This window comes from Chamaea fasciata, unplaced genomic scaffold (genome assembly GCF_029207755.1).
Source record: "Chamaea fasciata isolate MVZ Bird 193981 ecotype frontalis unplaced genomic scaffold, bChaFas1.0.hap1 SCAF_2, whole genome shotgun sequence".
NCBI lineage: Eukaryota > Metazoa > Chordata > Aves > Passeriformes > Sylviidae > Chamaea > Chamaea fasciata.
In genome coordinates, this window is record NW_027094087.1 from 76,070,711 (window position 1) to 76,092,222 (window position 21,512).

Genomic DNA, 21,512 nt, shown 5'->3' on the forward strand with positions numbered 1-21,512 from the left:
ACTTTTACACCCAGCAGCGGGACTCACGGGGCCGGAGAGCCGGCAGGTTTGAAGCGGCGCGAACTTACCGCGCCGGAGCCGCCTCCCGCAGCCCGGGAAGCGGAACCGCGGGAGCCCGGCCCGCGCTCCCATTGGCTCGTCCCGCCCCCGCGCGTGCCCGCCCGCTGGCCCTTCCCGCTCGGGGCCGGCCCGGGCAGCGGCGCCGGGGGACGCCGTGTCTCCAGGGCGACGGCGCCGGGAGACCGACGGCGCGGGAGGGGACACGGGCGACGGCGGCGACGGCGGCAGCAGCGCCGCCACGGCCCGCCGGCATCACGTGCGGCCGCCGCGCCCGGGGGCAGGAAGGGGGGAGCGCGCCACGTGACGGGGCGGTGCCCATCCTCTTCCTTCTCCTCCTCCTCCTCTCCGCTCTTTCTTCCCCCGTCCCGCCCCGTTGGCTGTTGCCGTGGCGACACGGGAAGGAGGAGGCGGGGCCGCCGCCCCACCCCGGCCGCGCCGCAGCCCGTGAGCGCGGCCCCGCCGCCGGCAGCGCCGCCCAGGAGCCGCCGCGGCGGCCCGGAGCATCCGCCGGGCGGGGAGCGGAGCGGAGGCGGCTGCGGCGGCGGGCACAGGGCGGGGCGGCCGATGGCGGGGGGGTGAGGAGGGGCCGTCGGCAGGTGCGGGTCGGGCGGGCGGTCCGCGCTGGCGGGAGGATGCGCGAGTACAAGGTGGTGGTGCTGGGCTCGGGCGGGGTGGGGAAGTCGGCGCTCACGGTGCAGTTCGTGACCGGCACCTTCATCGAGAAGTACGACCCCACCATCGAGGACTTCTACCGCAAGGAGATCGAGGTGGACGCCTCCCCCTCCGTCCTGGAGATCCTGGACACGGCGGGCACTGAGCAGTTCGCCTCCATGCGGGACCTCTACATCAAGAACGGGCAGGGCTTCATCCTCGTCTACAGCCTGGTCAACCAGCAGAGCTTCCAGGACATCCGACCTATGCGCGACCAGATCATCCGCGTCAAGAGGTGACTTGCCCGGCGGCCGCTCCTCCGGCGGCCGCGCCCGACGCCCACCTGCGGCCCGGCCCGCCCCGCCGGGGCCTGCGGGCCTCCCGCTCCCCCCCTCCGTGCCCTCCTCCCCCGCCCCGGTGCCCGGATCTCCGGCCCGGGGGCTGCCCACGCCCGCTCAGGTGCCTGCCCCGCGGCTCCCTTCCCTCGCCCGCCTGCCTCCGCCCTCCCCCGGGCGGCAGGGCATTCCCCCCATCCCGCCGCCCCCTCCGGAGCCGCGCCCGCAGCCCCGGGCTCCCCGTGGGCGGGCGCCGGCCGGGGCTGGCGGAGCCGGGCGCAGGGGCCCCGGGCTCCGGTGGTTTCCGCCGCTCGCCCTCCCTCGAGTCGCGTGTGCGGGGAGTTTGGGGCGCTCCCGTACGGAATAGGTGGGGAATCTAGCCAGAGGCTGGAACCGTGGGGGCGGAAAAGCAGTTCCCCCAGTGGTGTATCGGGTCAGCCAGCCCTCGAGTGCACTTCCTTGGTGGACGTGCTGTGGCCGATGTGCAGGGGAAGCACCTGGATGCTTTCGTTCGGCAGGCGGGAGGACTGCCTGTTCAGATACCTGCATAGGTATTTCCATGAACTTCCCACTCTTAGAAGTGCAGGACGCCAGCCTCTTTCTCGGTGGAAGTGGCGGCTGTGAGTGTTAGGCCTCATGTATGCTGGTGTTTCTCTTAAATTTCCCACGGTCTCGTCGCCAGCCGCTCTGTTAGGAGCGAGCCCACGGTGGCGAAACACCGGTGCCTGCTGCCAGTTTGTTTTTATAATCGCTGCGTTGTTTAGATGTGCATCAATCAGTCAGATGTCAGCGGCTGAAATGCAGCCAGTCGCGCTAAAATAAGGGTAGATGCACCATTTGAAATCATAGCAACCGTTTGAACCAGAGCGTAGATGAGAAAATGCCGCTGGCCAGATCGTCGCAGACAGAGGTCTGTTACTGCCCGTGGAGAGAGGCTGTAATTATATCGCGGAACTGGTTGTAGCTTTGGCTTGGACATCTGAAAGGCAAACCCTGGTAAATAACTTAGTTGGACCACATCTGTTGGATTTGCATCTTAATGTAGAGTAGAGTAGAGCATAAAAGGTGATGATAATAATAATGGCTAATCATATGGTCGGGTATGGTCTGTTCACAGAAACTGCCATTCCAGACCAAGGCCTGGGGAAGATGTATTTTGAAATTGGGGAGGAGGGTGAGTAGGGGAAAGGGGAGGGAGGAGGCAAAGTGCTGCTATTTTTAAAGACTTGCAACTTTTCCATAGTGGGTGTTTCTTAATGTGTGTCCTGACTTTTTCAGTAGAGATTTCTAAAGACCAATGTAATGCAGTTATTTTGAATTTATTATGAAAAACGCATTCTCAGTATCCTTCCATCCTTGCCGTTTGCACATACCTTACAGAAGAACATTTTTTTTTTTAAGTAGTTCGGGTAGACTTTATTCATTAATAAATGCTTTTTGTTTTCTTGTATTTAATCACCACTATAAATTCATTTAGCCTCTGAGTTTATATCTGTGGCTTTGGCAGCTTGCTTTGTACCTCACGCTGGAGCATCTGCATTCAGACCCCAGCTGACAAGCTGTAGATAGGTGAAGCTGTATAGAAAGCAACTTGTACTTCCATAGTTACATTGACTCAGCACTGCTGGGAGTGAGTTTAAATGCTGCTCTCATTTTTCATCTGCCAGCTCTTTTACTGCAAGACTTCAGCTTTAGGCTTTTGGTTAGATATTTTGTGAGACATATGAGCAACATTGTAATCCTAAATTTCATTTATGCAAAGTAATCTAAATGCAGCTGAAATCCTGAAAATTTTAGCAAGCCCAGATAATTTTAATTGAGTTGTAGTTGAAAGAAATATGATGCATTAAAAGGATGTAGCTTCGGCAAGGGTACCAGATTTTTACTTGTTAACTTGCCTGATTTACATTTGTGGGTTGTGGTGGGGGTGTTATGTTTTGGAACTTAGGTTCGCAGGCAGTGTAAGACCTGATGTGCTGTAGACTTAAGATTGCATCTTTGTTACCAGTTGAACCTGAAAAATGCATATTTACAGGTACAATATGCATCTGTACAAGGACTTCTAAATTATAATTTACAGTTGCAGAAAGGCATTTAATCCGTGTTGAGAAACAAATAATTGTAGTACTCTTTTCTTGGGTGTTTTGGATGACAACTGTATGCTTATATTGATACAAAACAACGTTCTGAAAATCTCTGAACTTTAGTTGTATCTGAAAACCAATTGGCTCAGTCTTTAACTGGTAGGTATCTATGCATTTTACATATTGTCCTTGCTATTTAGTTTTATTTTTGGATGAAAGAATCCCTGTGTTATACCATAATTAAAGAGTAATTTTAATTACTCTCCCAAGAAGTAGAAAAGCCAGTTGGAATTCCCTGTTTGGGTTAAGAGATGCACACTTGACTCTTTTGCTTCCCTGTTTTAACCACTCCATACCAGGCCAGCTAAGCTAAGCTGAGTCCTTCACACCACCTGACGAAGCTGAGTGATCTTAGAGGAATGAATTACATGTTCATGAATGGAAGAGAGGAAACAAGTGGATGTTCACTTAACTCTGAAGCTTAGTGGTTAGAAGAGATTGAGATCATTCTTGCCACTCTAGTTTCTGTTCTCGTTAAATGGCTATTTAATATTAGCACATAAGTAGGCTTAGTCTGAAATCCAGCTCTGCCAGCTTGCGGAGAACTCCCCTAATGGCAAAACTATGAAGTTGAGCTTCCTTGTGTAGTGGGTGTAGGCCTTGCATCCCTTTCAGTCATGGTGCACAGCTTTATCAAGAGTGGAGGATGTCTCCGTGGCTTTTAAACAGGTAATTCAAATTCTTTCCTGGGAATGTTTTAAATGTAAACAGTATTCCTCTTTTCAAAGTTAAAAAAAAAATAAATGGTTTAGATCTTTCTAAGAGAGAGTCCAGGTGCGTTACCTTCAGAAGGGAGCCCTGCCTGTTCTGAGTGGATGGGTGCACCCCCAGCAGTCCTGCCTAGACAGAGGATGAGGAAGAGGTTTCAGAAGTGCTCGCTGTACTCTGGGCTGGAGTTTCCTGCAGCACAGAGTGCTGCCAGCGTTGGATGAAGGATCACAGTGGTACAAAATCACAGCTGCCATTCTTCTTCCTCTAGGTGCTTCATCTGAAATGCCTTGATCCATTCCTAGTTTGGGCACCTAGTACTGGTTTCTGAACCCTGCTTGTGCTAAATAGGTCCATTAAGCCTCGTTTCTTAATTCTTGCATATGCTGAAGGTTTGCACTGCTAGGAACATGGAGGGTACATAAGGTAGCTTTGAAGACTGCTTACTTTCTGTATTGAAGAAGGATAAAGAGAATCAGCTGCCTCCTGGTGAGGTAATACACAAAGTATGTTACCTGTGCATTGGTAGGTGCTGCAGCTCTGGGGCCTTCTTCCTTGGATTTACAGGCTTGGCAGCAAAGAATTGAGTTGTTTATGCTGCAGACAGAACTCGCCATAGTTTCAGAATGAGCTGTTTTCTGGAGAAACCTTCTATTTGTGAGAGCAGGGCTAAATTGGATGAGTGGGCCCATGCCAACAAAGGTCTGCGGTGAAGGAAGAAGAGAAGCTGTCAAAAGAACAGATTGGAAATGGTACTCCCCAGTTAGATGTCAAGGTTTAGAAGTAATTAGTGAGTGTGAAGATTAGGTAGTGTAAATTTTATTTTTATTTTTGTGGAAAAAGGAGTTGCGTGTCTCTAACACTTTTGTGTTTGTCTGTTGTATGATTAGAAAGCTCTCTTAAGAGAATCTGCTGGTATTTGCCAAATACTGAATTTTAATTTTTAATATGACTGCCAATGTTTTTCTTTTATGAAGGTATGTTTAAAACTCACTGGATATCAATTCTAGGTGCTTGTTTAGCCTCCAGTAGTGTGATTTCTCAATCCATTCTATAGGCATTTTTATAGTGTTTTTTTCAGTTGAATTCCATGAAATAGGAAAGTATTTTTATTCAAGCAGAAAACTAGAGCCTAGAAATAAAAATTAACTCAAAGTTAATTCAGAGTTCTTCACTTGCAGTAATTTCTCTAGATGTCTGACCTGTGCTTTAAGTACAGGACTGTTGTGTTCGTATTTTAGAGACCAACAGAACGTACTTAAAGTGCTTTTCTCAAAAGTGCTGTTTTATTCCAAGTAGTGAAAAAAACCTCCTATTCATTAATCTAATTCTTTTTCTCTAGAAGAAAAAGGCTAGAAAATTTATTTTATTTAGATTGCCTGAAAATGCAGACTAAATTATGTAAGTATATTGCTATGAAATATCACAGAAATATGTCTTTGAGTTGACAGTGTTCTTCATGTAGCTGTGGTTTATGATCAGGATGAAAATCTGTCCCTCCCAGTCTAGGGATTCTGTATAGTAATTTGAAACATACAAGAGATGTAATTATTGAAATTTATTAATTATGAAATCAGCATCTTTAGTCAGTGATGATTGATGTGTTTAGTGGCTTAATGGTGATTAAGTCTGGAAAACTATATTTGAAATTAGAAATTGCTCAAAAGTCTAGTTGAAAATACTGCTTTTCAAGTACTATGAAATCAAAGATTGGTTTTTATTCAAAGAGCGTAAGACCTCTTTAAACAAGGTTGAATTTTTCAGTTTTCTGAAATTCTATGTATGTTGCATCCTTATTTTCAGAAAGTATTTTTTTCTACTTTTGAGAAGTAATTAGAGAATTCTTCATAAACACTGATATAACACCTTCAACCGCAAATATGGCTTCAGCCTTTTAGGAAGAAACACTGAAGTGTTTGGTACAAGTGAAATATGGAAAGTTCTGTTTCTTCTGAAGTGTACTATGTGCAAAGATTGACAAATGTCTAGGGATTTTCATAGGTGCCAGCTATGTAGAGATGGCAGAAATAAGCACTCACTGAAATCTTTAAGTGTTTTTACGCAAGAGTTCTTTTTCTTCCAGTAATCTTAATGTAATAGATTGTTTTGAATACTCATCTTTAGGTAAAAACAGGCAGAGTGGGTAAAAAGCTTGGCCCCCATTCTCCCCTTGGCCAAGCTGCCAGCCACTCTTGGATACCCATAAGATGAAATTTAGGACTTCATTGGAAGAACAGTTTAACAGATTCTAAATCTCGGCAAACATTTGTACAATAGCAGAACTCCACTGGTCTCCCTTTTCCTTTTTTTTTTTTTTTTTTTTCTTAGTTAAGGGACACCTATGGATAGCTGCTTATCAGGCGGGAACCTCGTTCATTTATAACAACAAAATGTCAATACTTTAGGCATCTGTAGAGGTATAAAGGAATGGTAGACAGAAGTAGTCAGTCATACCTAATTGACTCTGTAGATAATATCAGACTCTGTATATAATATTATATATATTATAATATATAACCTTCAGCTGTCTGGCCATCTCTTGTGTTTTATTGGGGAACTGATACGCAGACTCCTGAAAAAAGTGTCTGTAACAGAAAGACTACAACTCAGATTTGTGCTCTTGTGTTTTTAAATAACTTTAGAGACCAAAAGAGGCATTGTATAGAGTTCAGATTACTTTTTTGTGTGTGTGAATCTACCTTTGTTTTAATTTGAAATTAATGAACTAATTCTGTCAGATAAAATTATAGGTTCCTACAAGTCATATACAGACAATCCTCTAAAAAGTGTTTCTGACAATGTGCAATTTTAAGCTATAGAAGATTATTTTAAAGTTGTTTGGCTTAGTCTTAAACTCAGATATTTCAAGGTGCTCGTGCATCTTCAGAATATATAACATTTAATGTTTTCCTGTAGTAACTTTTGAATTTAATTACTTATTTGCAGAGTTCTCTTGATTCTTCCCCCCCCCCCACACTCTCCCACTCTCACATTCTCGATAATCTGAAATACTCATATTACTTTGAATTTCTTTCAGTGGAAAATGTGTTGGAAGCAATGCCTATAACCACAGTGTTCCAATGTTTTGGGGGTTTTTTGGCTGTTTCCCTGCTCCCTTCCACTGCCATGGCCTAGTCCAGATAATTTTATAGGTGTTCCTTCCCAAGCTTTAATTATTTTTCTCTGTAAGGTAAAGTGACATGGTAGTTTTCGTATATCAACACTGAATATAAATATTTTTATCCCCTCCTGCTTTTTAGGTGTTCTTTGGACTTTTATTGAAAAAGCCAGGTAGGCAAGCTCCTTTTGTATGCGTGTTTAGTTTAGATTGTGCTAGTTTAGAGTATAGTGCCTTTTTTTTTTTTTTTTTTTTTTAATGCCTGTATTCCTTAGCATCATCTTCTGGGTTTGGATCTTAATTGCTGCTGTGGCTTGTGTTGTTGTAGAGATGTGTGGATAATTTTTGGATAGCTACAGTTATCGACAGTAGAACAGTATGTGGCAAGACTTCTTAAATTTGTTTTTGGCTGTGCAGTATTGCTTGATTGTGTCTGTGTTGTAAAAATGCTATTTAATGTGTTAAAGACCAAATGTAACCATGACTTTAATTGCTTTCACAACTTAGTTCAGTAATATGGCATTAATGCTTGGGGTTGAATGTTTTCTACCTTGCTCTTCATTAGGCTGTTTTGAGACAGATTTTTGAATATTTGGAAAACTTTATTTTAAAAAAATCATTGCTCATTAGAATTTCTAGTTTTGCCTTTGAATTTCTATTTTGCTGAGAGGACAATTATTCTTTAAATACTGTTTTTTGTAGCCAACACTGTTGGCAGTAAGTTTAAGATTTTCTTTCAAAATAATTCTTCAGTTGGATAGTGTGTGGATAGAAATAAGTTTTATTCTTTGATCAAACATGAAGCATTCTGGGTAACATTATGTTTAGTTAAAGCTCTTATGTTATCAGGCATACTTTTTAGACCAAAATTTCAAAAATAGACATTCTTTGGCTGTTGGAAGTTTTTAAATGAAAATATGAAATGTCTGAGTGGGTGGATTTCCCCCTCAAAAAATTATCAAATCCTTACATTAAATTTCTTTTCTAGTTTTCTTCTTAATAATTGAATGTCAAATTTTTATTTCTCGTACCTAAGAAAAAACCTGGGGTTACTGGTTATTTAATTTCTGGAGCATTACAAGTGTTGCTCAAACAATTTTTTTTCCTCCTTGTAAATTGTGTAGGTGGTGTGTGATGATAACGTTTTGAGAGAGAATAGGGAAGCGATTGGGACTGCAGTGCTAAATTATCCTGGCACGTAGTGACTTGTATAAAGATTTGGATAAAGATTTTAAGGTAACAAGAACTGTAGCTATCTGCTTCTATGGTCTCTCTTATTCATTAGCTTACTTCTGCTCTTTTTGGGGGGTTTTGGTTGTGTTTTCTTCTGTTCTGGGTTTGTTTTCCAGAGGTTTCCAACACAGGACTAGTGTTCAGTTTTTGCTACCTGAAGGCAAACACTGTAGTCTAGGTACAGTTTACAGTGATGAGTGCAACTTGAACACTTTCTTTGTCAATGGGTTGGATGCATTTTGGCAGCTGTGTTGTCTTAAATCCTAGTCTAGACAAGAGAATTAAAGGTGTGTTATGAGCACGTTATCCTTTCTCGACATGAATGTCATGGGACTCGCACAATTGATTGGGTGCTGTACTCTTCAAAAATGCAATGGTGACAATATTTTAATTCTTGGCTTTGTTAGCCCTAGACTAGGTGAAAGATCAGATGAAGGACAAAAAAAACAAAAGGAGTGTTTTTAGAGTTAATTAGTTTGTTTTGAAATATTGCTTATGTCTTGTAGATAGAGCTTTAACAATTTTAAAACATTATCTTCTGCAAAAATTATGGTAATCAGAAAGACATTAAAGCATTTTTAAAATACTAGGATGTAATAGTGCAGGGTAGGTCTGTGGTAAAATAAAATACAGTTCTTACTTTGTAGAATGGTTTGGGGACTACCGTTATTGTTCTGGTTAACAGGTAGCCACCTTAACTAAAAGATTAATAGTGTTTGAGATTCCCATGTGAGTTTCAACTCGACTACAATTTAATTTGAACTGGAAATGAATTGGATAAGGCACTGAACTTAAGTGCTCTAAATGTTGTGAAGAAGAGCTTTGATCCTGGATTTCTGATTAATTGCAAGAAAGGATGCTTTCAAGAAATAGCCAAATAGGTCACCGCTAGCCTATACTCATGTCTGCTGAATTATGAGCAAGTTTTCATAGGAGAATATTTGAACTGTTTGCCCTCTTACTCCTAATATATTTTACAGTAAAGAGTATAAGCCAGGATTGATCAACCTACTTTAACTGATTAGATCTGGTTGCAGTGTCCAGCATTGCTGTAAACTGCTGTATAGAATCTTACTTGAAACGTTTTATAAAATAATCGGAATGCTTCTGTCTTTTCAAAAAGCTGTGAACTTTATAAGACCAATATAGAAATGCATAGATTCTCTCCTCAGGAATTCCTTTTCTTTTGAACTGTCCATACTAGGTTTTAATTTAATTTATAAATTTTAGAAACTCCTTGGTTTTGTTCAAACCAAACAATGAATACAAAATGTTTGGGGTTTATACCATTTTCCCCAGAATTTATAAATGAGAGGGGAAAAATCTGGGGTTTTTTCACCCACCTCTGTATTTATCGATGCAGAATGCTGAACAAGTGTATTTTTTTGAACTGTGACATCAGTCCTAATTTGTATAGTGCTACTTGTAAACACACGTTTTTAGGAAAGTATGTTTTCAGTCCGTGGATTAGTTTCTACTGCCAGAAGAACTTGATGTATTAATAGGTTCTCCTAGTAGTAGTCTTCTATCTCCAGGTTCAGAATTTGCCCCTCTTCTGCTGAAATCATTCTGCTGAAGACCCATCACACAGTGGTGTTTTGTGGTTTAGTTGTGGGGTTTTTTCGCTTCAGGAATTCAGGTTGGATGTTTTTTTAACAATTTGGAGGGCAGAAGATGATCATGTTGAACTATTTCTTCGGAGGATTTTATCAGGTGCCTTTCATACCCTTCTAACCCCACGTAGCAAAAAATCTAACTGGTCTGAGTGTTTTTCAGTCTCTAGTTAAATCCAGGCTCTCCATCTCGGTGCTTAAAAGATGGCATCTGCTCTGTTAGTCTCAATGCAGCTAGATTCTCGGGAGCTGACATGCAGGTCACTCCCTACAATGCCTGGAAGCGAGAAGAATGAGTCACCTTCTGCTGGATTAAAGCTGCTGCAGTCCACTGACAAAGTCCGAGTGATAATGTGGAGTGAATTCTCCCATTGCTTTCTTCGTTTAGGGTGGGGTGTTAAGTTTGGAAGGGGGGGAGTGGGGGTTTTCAGCGTGGTACCGCTTAAATCTGTTTGATCTGCTTGGAATCTTAAACAGATGAGCTCCTCAGGATGCATGGAGGCTTTGGAGGTAGGAGAGGTTGGTTTCATTATTGTACCAAATGTGCAGGATGCAAGCAAGGCACTTCTGACAATGATCTTCTGAACATGCAGTGCTCTGGAACAGATGCCTTTTTTAATGTATTTTTCCCCAATGCCGACCTTCTCTTTTTATGCATTTCATTTAGAAATAAATGAGACCTGGACCTTAATAAAAAACAAACACTAAGCTATTTTGGGTCATTTGCTTAGGAATCTGCTTTGCTCGAAGTATTAAGTATAATACTGTTGCAGCAAACGACTCGAACTACCAAGTCATATATGCAGAATCTTTTCTCTTGAGAAACAGAATTGGCCACGGGTCAAAACACTTAAAAAGAATGGGAGAGAAATGGAAGTCAGTATGTCATCATGAAGAAACGGCTGACCTTTCCTGAAATATTATGGTCACTTGGACTAGAGGAGTCTTCTGGTGATCATTAACTATATGAGATATCAATTTGGTATTTTTGCAGTGACTTCCTAATCTAAAGAGAATAAGCAGTCCTGGGAAATCACTTGGTACCAGTCCTGGTACCTTTCTATTTCTTGTACATCCGATCTTTTTCTGTTGTTCCCTTGGGATTTGTGAATTTGCCTTCATGCTTGTACTTACCTTCATAATGGTACATCTTCAACAAAAAGATTGAAAAGTAGTTTCTAAACCTCTCTTGCAGTTTAGTGGTTAGAACAGTCTTCTGGGGAAAGCACATGTGAAGCTCCTGTGACTAAAGGAGGTGTGTGGTGTAGGTCTGTCACCTTGTTGATCAGGGTTGTAATCGCTGTACTATGTTAAATGTGAGAAATGGCATTGACAACACTTGCTTTTATTCCCAGGGCTTTCTGGGGAAGCGATATCTGCTGTGGGTTTGTTGAATATCTTACTATTGTTATGTTAGTAGACTCAGTAAGCAATGTTTAGTGAATTAGGCGTCTTGAGGGACTTGGCTGCTTACATAAGTCTGCAGAGACCTTAGGTGTGTGACCCTGTTTTGGTTCCAGTATGTGGCTCAGCTGGGCTTGCACAGCTCTAGGCTTTCAGACAGATACCTTGTTTTGACAAAAACTTCGGGTGGGTGCAGCTTGTCAAGAAATTTAGTGGGGAGGGAAAAATTTTGTGGAGCAGTCTCTTGGTCACAGGCCTCTAAATGCTTCTGTAGTCCCAGTATATTTATCTGCCTCAGCTTTGCTTTCAGACCCAGAAATATTTGCCATCAGAATGAGTAAATCTCTCCCTCCTTTTTGACAGTGATTTCATTCTGTATGTTTTGAGCAGTGAGTTTCTGAATGCCTTTGTGTGACTTTTTCAGTATAGAATATGGAGTAGGCCACAGACTTGATGATCAAATCATCCTCAGCATAGACCTAACAAGTCTTGTGCTTCAGGTGCCTTCCTTCTCTAGGAGTTCTGTGCCAAGCTTATATTATATTGCTGTCTATAAAATTTTATTTGGAGTTTAATCTGCTTGGGTGCGTATCCTTATACAAGTAGTTGTCTGAGAGATGGTAGACTCATTCCCAGGAAGAAACTGGAGAAGAAGATGGTATCGGGATAGCTGTTCAAGAGTCTGTAGAGTTTTAATGTTAAGCATAAAACAGAAAAAAGCTTGATTAGTTTGCCTTCATTAGGTATCTCTTCTGTCTGTCTCTTAGTTTGGTTGTGTGCAGCCTCACATAACATTAGAAGCTGCAGATGCTCAGCAACCTCTTTTCATGCCATCTTTCTCCAGTAGTTGGTATAGGTTGGCCATGTGAGAGAATCAATAGCCTTGTGCTCCTTGGTCCTCGGTGTTCTAGAAAATTTAGGCGTGATGGCACATTCTAGAATTTCATTCAATCCAAATATTCCCAAGATTCATTAAAACCGGGGAGAAGCCAGGCTGCTTGCTGGTGTGGTGCATGTGTGGCTGTGTTTTTGTGGGAGTGGGGTTGAAGAATCCTCTGCTGGCTTTAACCTAACATAATGGATCAGCTGATAATTTTGCCTGGACTGCATAAATGGATATCTAATAGTCTCACCTTTAGTCTGGCACCATACAGGATGTAGTTGTTCGGTCTGGGATTTCATAACCTCTGTTACTTAACAAAGTATCACTGTCTTATTATGTAGTTGCTGTAAATATCTGAGTCTGTTTTACTATCTAGGAGTTTTTATTCAAACTTCTTGTAACTCTTTCATTCTAATACTCTCTTGTAACCAGATTTCTTCGCAAGCAAAATCAGATACTTGCTGCTCATCAGATGAGTCTGTTAACAACCGTTGGCAAGGAGTGCTATTCCTATCACCACTCTGAGTTTGTTTTTACTTTGTGGGAATGGTCCTGCTGCCACCAGGCCTTTTGCCCCAGATTCTGCACTGATCATGTAATTGGAAGATTTGTTCCTCATCTGTGTGAAGGTGGTTTTCAGGAACTATGATGAGCAAATACAGTCCTTGGACAGCCTCCTGATGGACTGGAGCTACTGTTCCTTTCATCTTTTTGATTTACACTGTTGGTTAGACCTGTAATTGCCAAGAGCTCAACTTCTGGGTTGCAGTGGTGGTTTGTAGACAGGACATGTGTACATTTGACAGGAAGCAGGGCCCTTTCTCAAGGGAAGGAAGTGAAGGGCACTTGCAGATGATAGGAACCCTCCATCACAAGACTAAACTGTAGCAGGCACATTCAAAGGGCCCTTATCTCTAAAAATTATATAACAAGAAGCTGAAGATAAATATCATGGTAGCTTGATAGTGGAAAGGTGGTTCATCCAGACTGCTTCGTCTTAGGTACTTTAGTAACTCTTTGAACAAATCCATGCAATTCAGGTTTTACCTACTAAAGTTTACAATGTAACTCTGTTATGAAAAGGAAAACAAAATATACAGAAAGCTACCATCCAAGTGCTTGAACTTAAAATGTCCAAATTGCTCTGGAACATAAGGAAGAGGGAAAGAAGGTGCTATGAATTGCAGGGCTTGCTAATGTGTCCCTAGGCTTCATAGGGACACATTGGAGAAAAAGAAAAAACTCAGTGTTTACAAAGTTTTCAGCTCTGGAAAGAATTACTGCATTGTAGGCTTTACAGAGAAAAGAAGTATGACTTTTGAAAAATATTTTCTTTACGTGGTTTCTCAAGAACTTGGTCATTCAATATAATTGCTGCAATTTATTGCAGGATATTGCCTTTCCTATTTTTTTTTCTCATAAACTATATTTGATAAAAAATACACAGAAAAAAAGAGAGCAAAGCATCTTTTTAAAATTAGATTAATATATTCAAGAAAGAAAACGAATAACCTAAAGGTGTGATATCCCATAACTTGGTGAATGTAGAATTCTCCTCCAGATGGTTTTTACTCAGAAATAGTGACTACCATCATGGTAGCTTCATCTGCCAGAGAGGGACAATGGTAAGCTCAGCCTTGGATGAAAGCTGAGAAGACACACCTTGAAAGTCCATCATTACTCTAAAATTAAGCAGTTGATTTGCCTTCTTAGCTGGATAATTAGACTGGTAATTTAAGTTTACATTCTTCTCCAAGAGATGATCAAAACGCTTGCTTTGAAAGACTGTCTGTCAGCAAGAAATGTGGTTAGATTAAAAGGACTGGGAACAGACTGGGCTTCACACCTCCGCACACACCTTCAGATTAATTGGAATGGCCCTTTCTGAATAGGACAACTTAATGTGGAAAAAATAATTAGTGAACTATTTTCAGGAAATTCTAGTTACCAATTAGTGATTCAATGAAGAAGGTGTAATGGACACTGGGGTGTGTGTACAGTACCTTTTAATCACAATCTCTTCCTTTAAAGAAAACCTTCTTTTTCAAATATTTCAGCATTTTTCCAATATTGTCTTACTGTTACTTTTGAGGGTTAAGTATAAAAATTGCCATCCTTTCTGTACCTAAAATGTGACAAATAGACATGTAAATATTGGGGTAATATTTTGTTTCTTAGAATAAAATAAAGTACATTTTTTAAATCGGTTGCTCAGAAAGAGAGACACTTTAAATGTATGTGTATGTGAAAATAGACACAAATATATACATATATGTACACAAGAGATTTTCAGTCTTTTAGCCATCTGGGGTCAGGACTCAGGATAAAAGGAAAAAAATAATATATGAGTTCCAATAGGTTCTGCAGTTTAAAATAATTTAAAATAGGCTTTGTCTACGTGTGAAAATTCTTTCACCAAATTGCTTCTGAACAAGTTTGTTTAAACCAATGTAAAGCCACATTGTTTGTCTCATACCTAATTTGAGCAATATTAAAATTGGAATCCATGTGGGAATTCACAGCTTTTTAAAGAAGTTTCTTAGGTTGGCCTGGCTTGTTTGTGTTTTCTCCCTCTGAAAAAAAGGTTATGTCAAAAAGAGACGTAGGCATTGATTTTGTTCTGTTTGCCTCTGTCACACACTCGTGCTCGGGTTGCTTTTTCTGTCAGCGAGTGAGGCCCGTCCTCCCCGTCTTGGTGTGTCGCTGGGTGACCCCGGCCATCGGCCGGCACACAGCCGCCGGCAGGACGCGGAGCCGCTCCCGTGCCCAAGGGATGCTGACAGCCCGGGCCTTGGGCTCTGACCCCGGCACTGCTGACACAGCTTTGGCACAGCCAGGTGCCCACATCCCCAGAGATGCGGTGGCGTGCTGCCTGAGTCCCAGGGGCCAGCCTTGCTGGTAGGGTTAACAGGTACGAGATGAAACGGTCTGCTGGGTTGACTGGCTGCCACAGAGGGTCTTCGTGGACAGTAAAATGGCTGTCAGGTTAGTAAAACTCTTCTGGGAAAAAGGAGCTTTTTATAACCTAGACTAGACCCAAGGAAATTAACATTTGTACAGTAGTTAAAATATAAATAGCTCGACATTTGAGATGATGAGTATATCTGAGCATCTCATTCTAGTTGGCTTGATTTTGATAGTTAATCAAATATTAAATTTGGGAGATACATACACACATCTATGTATGTGAGAAAAAGTAAAATGTTTAGATTTCACTGTTTTATTAGATACCCTGTATTTAATGTCATCTTATAAACAAGTTCTTACAAAGAAATTTCTGGATATTCGAGTGGATTATATTCACAACACTGATTCAGAATGAAGTCGTCTGTTGTTTATCTTTAATTGGTACCGGTCTTACTGTGGAAAGAATGAAGAAATCTCCTATGAAAATTATTTCTGAATTTTATGCTCAAGATAGAAGGGAGGCTATTAGGAAATTGTTCCCTGTATTTATCTTTATTCCACTTAGAGGTAGTATGTTTGGAGGCAGTATTTTGTATTTGAAGATGAACCAAAATTTATTTTAATAAGAACGAACAAGTAACAAATAATCAAAAAATCCTGACAGTTCTGAAGCTCTTATTTTGGTCTGTTCCTCTTTACATATGAAAACAGTTTCTCTTAACAAGATGATAAACACTTTTTAAATAAAATTTCTGGAAAGTTGAGGTGTTGAAGATGGAGGTGACTTCTTAAACCTGTGGAGAATAAAACCTTCTTGGTGCTCTGTTTATTCTAACATTCCAATTATTTATAGCAGGCATATGGTAATTAGATAAATTGTTCCGTAAGATAAGGGCCACCAACTTTCTGAAGTCATGGCAGAATGGTTTTGCTTACCAAGTTGAAAATAAAATGTTCTGGTAGAAACTTGGCAGGAGTGAAGAGGCTTTCAGAGCATCTGCTCAAGTCAAGGCCTTGGATTTTTTCTTTGTTGGTAGAGGAGGGTTTGACTATGGTTGAAAGGACATAAACTTAGAATATTCTTTCTGCAGCAAAAGAGAAAATGATAGCATTTATATTGTTTTGTCCTGAATTGGTTCACTGTATCAGTGTGGTCACTTGCTTAGAGTTTCTGTAAAACAGTCCATCTTCTGAAAAATATCCAGTGTTGTACCCTAATTGTACCACTGTGAAGAAGATCAGAAAAAGAACATTTTTCGCCAAGATTTTTTATGTGCATTGTAGAATTTTTTTATTATCTTGAAGGACATTAAGCTGTATTCTTCTTTAGTTTCTAGGGCAACGAAAGTCTCTGCTTTGAACTAGACACACAAATTCTTTTCAGGCTATGCAGTATCATAAAAACTCTGGTATCTACCTGCCTTAGCTTCTACATGGGGACTGATGAGAGAGCAGAAGTTCAGGCCGGGTTTTTTGCCAATTAGCCCTGTTATTTTTGTTTTATTTTTTCTTAAGTTTTAGTGACCTGCAGCTAGGTTCATTGCAATCAATCAAGTTCTTTAAAAAGAAAATAAATGAAAGCCACTGTGGAACTGCAATTTGTATCAGTATGTAATGCTCAATTCTGCAGACTAGATCACGGCAGTCAAATTATCAGAGGTGAATTTTGTGACCTAGGCTTGCATTTCAGCGGCCAGATCTGGGTAGTGGCAGAAGTCAGACCTATTGGAGCACAGACTTATTGGAGTAAAAGGTTCTTACCTCCAGATGGAAGAGAAACTGTTTCTTTCCCCGTGGTTCCAACTGGACAGGACAACACAGTTGTTCCTGAACGCTAATCCTTTGGAAGTGGGTGATGCTACTAAGAAGGTTTTGAATTAATTGTTAGGCCTATTCTTGAAGACTGTAAAAGTGTAATTTCAATGAGCTAGAGAAAATCCTATTAGAATAGTTTAAACAAGTTTTGCAGTGGAATTTTTATCAGTGATTCTAAATTGGTTAAAGTAATATAAGAGTGTGTTGGCATTGAAGAGTGAACTAATACTTTAGAGGACTATAGTCTTCTGGCCCTTTTAAAGCGCATATGCATCTCACTGTTTTTTTGCTATTTTTACTTTATATGTCCACTAAAGTGTTTCACTTTTTATACTTTAAATAAACAAGGATAAAGAGTTTGAAGTTGTCATTAACTTAGCTTGAGCTTTAGTTAATTCTGCAAAATCTGGTTAGTTCATTTTGCTTGCAAAAATTCTAAGATACATGTCTGTCTTGAGGCGCGTAAGTATGATTATCACTTCCTCTACATAAATGAATAGCTATAAATATTTATATAACTTTGTCATTTGTTTCTCAGCCCATTTTCTATGTAAACAAGCCTTATGCAACTCGGTTGTCTGCTTGTCTCATCTTCCTCCATTACCTGTTAGTAAGTTTTGAATTCTGCAGCGCAGTTGAACTGAATTAAACATTAGGACAAATTCCCAAAGAGATTGTGGAAGGCCTGTCCTTGGAAGTTTTCAAGACTGAACTGTGCATGGCCCTGAGGAAGCTGGTTGAGATTTCCTGGCTGACCTTGCTCTGAGCAGGGGGTTGGAGACTTCCCAAGGTCCCTTCCTGCCCAGATCAACATCTGGAACAAATTAGAAATCTAAATAATGATTAAGTTCTGTCAGAATTGTTGGTGGGAAAGATACACTGTCACTGCTGTAGTTATGGAAGAAACCGGCACATGCTTAATCCTGATTATGGACTGGAGAATGGTGAGGGGAAAAGTTGTAGGCAGAAGGAAAAACTAGAGCTTTAGATAGCACCATGGATAGACTGTAAGAAACTAGACTACCATTGTACTCATAAATTACTTTACAGACTCTGTGCTGTTTCAGCTTTTCCAAAAAGATTATTAACGCTATTTTATTGCAAGGATTTTTTTTTTTTTTAAGCCGAGCTACAGGCATGAACTTTAATATATCTGAATTGGTACAAATCTCTGTGGTCACTTTCTTTCTCCTCCATCACCTTGTCAATGCTTGCTTGTACAGGAAGTTTATATTTTAAATTATTACAGTGGTTTATCTAAACATTTGCACATCAAGATATGCCTCTGAGACAAATTTCTTGTTACAAAGCGTGTATTGATAGATAAATAGTAAAGCATTTTAGAGTCACTGTTGTTTGAACACAGCAGTGTAGTAACTGAACTATGAAACAATTGGGATCCATAGATTTGTATGATGTGCAAGAGGCTCACGTTGCTTTTAATAGGTATCTACATTTTTCATTGCCTTTGTAAAGTGACCTATTCAGCCCCACATCACCAGAATAGGCAGGTTTTATCACCTTGTAGAGTTTTGTACAGAGGAGCAAAGGAAGAGGAGAAATCCCTCAATGACAGCATATGTTTTAAGGTATTGTGAGCCTTTGCGGTTTCTGCCCAAGCCAGGGGTATTGAAGTGAGATAACCATGACTTTGTCCTCAAAGTTGGTGTTCTTGCTTCAAGGCACACCTAATCCACCAGCTTTATTCTTTCTGCTGACGGTTTGATGTTGGCGTGGAATCTGCCCTAATCTTCTCAATACTTGTAAAGAAATCCCCAAATTTTGTGGTGTTACATAGCTTACTGCTGAGAATAGCTGGAATGCAGGGTGCTTTTTCACTTGAAAAGCAAGCAAAACTGCTACTGCATCCTTCAAGGTGTTCAGATTGCCTCCATCACTAAGGATGGACAACCTCAGAAATGTTTATGTGCCATAGGCAGTAGAGGTTAAAGCTGACAACTTTTCTTCAGATGGAGAGCAGAGGTACAGAGTTCAAGGCACTTGCTAGCAATTGCACAGGAGGTCTGTAACAGGGTGTGAATCTGAACCCACATCTCTTAGATCACATCTCAGCATTCCCCTTGCTTGATGCTTGATGGTTTTGCTCTAAGACATCAGAGGATAAAATTTAATTATAAGTGGTTATGTCTGAAAAAAGTGGTCATTTAAAAGAAATGTCTTTTTTTTGAGACTTCAGAATACAAATAAAAGGTAGATGGTTGTCTCTTTAATTTTACAGTCGTCTGTATGTTGCACATTTGGTGTAGGTACTGAAAGCCTTGACATATCCAGTCATGCTCATTTTATTGAAATAAACATTAGTATATTAGCATGGATATGGCTTTAAAATATTGAAGGTAAGAAAACTAATGTGGTTATTAAGAATAATTTTCAATTATGGATGCAAAGCTTAAATATTGAAATGTGAGGCCTAATTTTGAGGATGTTGAGCTATTCCTACAGCTAGTAGCAGTAATTTCAAAAAAAAATTAGGGCCTCAGCTTTAATGTCTGGAAATTTTTTTTTGAGCAAGAACTTTTTTGTATTTAAGCAATTGTAACATGCCTCCTAATCTGTTAGTTTTCTTGACAAGTAGACTTCTTTCAGTATGAACTGAGTTGAGAGACAGGAGCTAGATGAAATTGATGCAGCTATGAGAATCTCAGATTTGTAGGACATTCTGATTTTCTTGTTGCTTTTATAAACAAGGGAATTAGTCACAATGGAAAAAATCAGGTAAAACATTTGCCTTGTGGTTATTGCTTCTTAAGCTAAACCAAGGGACAGAAAACTCCCTTTTGAAAATTCCAGTGTTTCTGAGTTGCTAAATGCGCCAAGCATTTCAGGATTTCAACAAGATGATGTTGATGCTCACTTGTGTAAGATGAGGATTTTGATTGGCATAGAGAGGGAACTCAAGGATTTAAACCTTGTTTGGATATGCTCCCAGCAAACCTGCTGCTAAGAAGGTAGATTTTATATATCCCTTAGAGTCTTTTCAGTCTTGATAATAGACTTCAGTGTTAGCTATGAATTTTAATGATAGATACTAGGGAGAAGGTCCTTTTTAAGGTGAAAAATAACCTCTTGTTTGTGAAGGCTTTTGAGCATCGGAAATGGCAGTAGATGAGAACTGAAGCTACTTGTGTCATTGGCTCCTTGTCATCCCCAGCAGTCAGAGAGCTGTTTTCCTTCACCTGTGCCAGAGCCTTACTTCGAGGGGAAAAGACGGTGTCATGGGACATAGTTTAAACATTCATGGAGTTCTGCAAGCTTAATGAGAAAATGTCTCCCTGTCATCTTAATGATCAGGGATTCTTTTTTAGGACTTACTTTAGTGACTAGCAAACCCTTAAGACATGTTGATAGACCTTTGAATTTTCAGATGTTCTTGACATTTTACATTAAAAAGCTGGAGGAAGAGCCGAAGGTAGGCTCTATCTGTGGTGACTTGCAGAAGCAGGCTGAAAACTTGGAAGGAATTTATTGTTATTCTAGTTGTATGAAATCTTAGATGCGGAAAATCATCTGTAGATAAGAGTTTTTCTCTGGAGTGAATAGAAATGACCTGTAAAGATGTTTGGTGTCCTTCATACAGAGATCGTGTGCATCATCCTGTTACATCTGTTGCAGCAAGGGAATATATGTTTACTATATGGCCTTTGAGTATGTGTGTTGGGTTGTACAAGCCATGGTTCTTGACCCTTAGAAGGTCTCAGCTGTAAGCTGCCTAGGAATAATGTGTGCAAGTGCTTTGGTTGAAAAGTGCTTATTGTGAGAGCTGGGAAGCAGGTATTTGTAGTGCTTCTGTATGCTGTGGTTGGTTGTTGTGTCTTGGGCTTTTGCTTGGAACTATTTCCTTTAATTTCTTACAAGCGCAGCACCAATGGTGAGCCAAATTGGCAAGTGAAGCCAGCTCTAACACCCACAGAACTGAACTGGCTTTAAGGTATTTTATTTAAGCTGAGGGGATTATTTCCAGAAAGTTTCATGTACAGGAACAAAGTTTCTGAAGTGTCCTTAAAAGTGATATGGCGTGGTGTTATTTATTATTCTAATATTACCCTCCCGAGTTGTTTTGCAATTATTATTTAATTTGCTGTCCTGTGAGTAAGTACAATTATCATGACTTTATATACCTCAGTCTATCCATCTGAAGAGTTTGTTTTCCCAAAGGCTATGTAAGGAGTTCATGTCAAAGCCTAGAATAAAATGTTAGATCCCAGTCCTGCAATTAGGCCATACACTGTTCTTTATAGCAAACTGATTCATGACTCAGCCACCTAATTGCAGTGGGACTTCCAATAAACTCTTTGACATCTGCTCATTTATAAAAATGATTTTAAGACTATTTTTTTAGTTGGGTGTTGTTGCTTAAGAAATTAAATCATTACACAATATAGCTTACAAAACTGAATATTAAATGCAATTAATTAGTAAACCGGAATGACTTGTTTGCACCAGAATCGTGGGAGTTTTACAGCTGTTCTGTATGGTTTTGCCTGAGAATCTGTAATAATCTCCATTAGAGGGAAAAGTGCTCTAACTTTTCAGAAACCTACCTGTGTTAGATTTGAGTATCTCTCTGACACATTAATGCATGTATACCGTTACTGACACATCGTCATTGGCGTCTATTTG

The 21,512-nt window shown here is 40.6% G+C and overlaps 1 protein-coding gene across 1 annotated transcript in view; it reads left to right on the top strand.

Annotated features, from left to right (window-relative positions):
* The first annotated feature begins 673 nt into the window (after positions 1-673).
* Positions 674-21,512, top strand: part of RAP2A (RAP2A, member of RAS oncogene family) — a 31,009-nt gene continuing 10,170 nt past the window's right edge. The window contains exon 1 of the mRNA XM_066176376.1: positions 674-1,006. Within this exon, the coding sequence (XP_066032473.1) occupies positions 693-1,006 (314 nt within the window). The 5' untranslated portion in view covers positions 674-692. The remainder of the gene's footprint in view (positions 1,007-21,512) is intronic.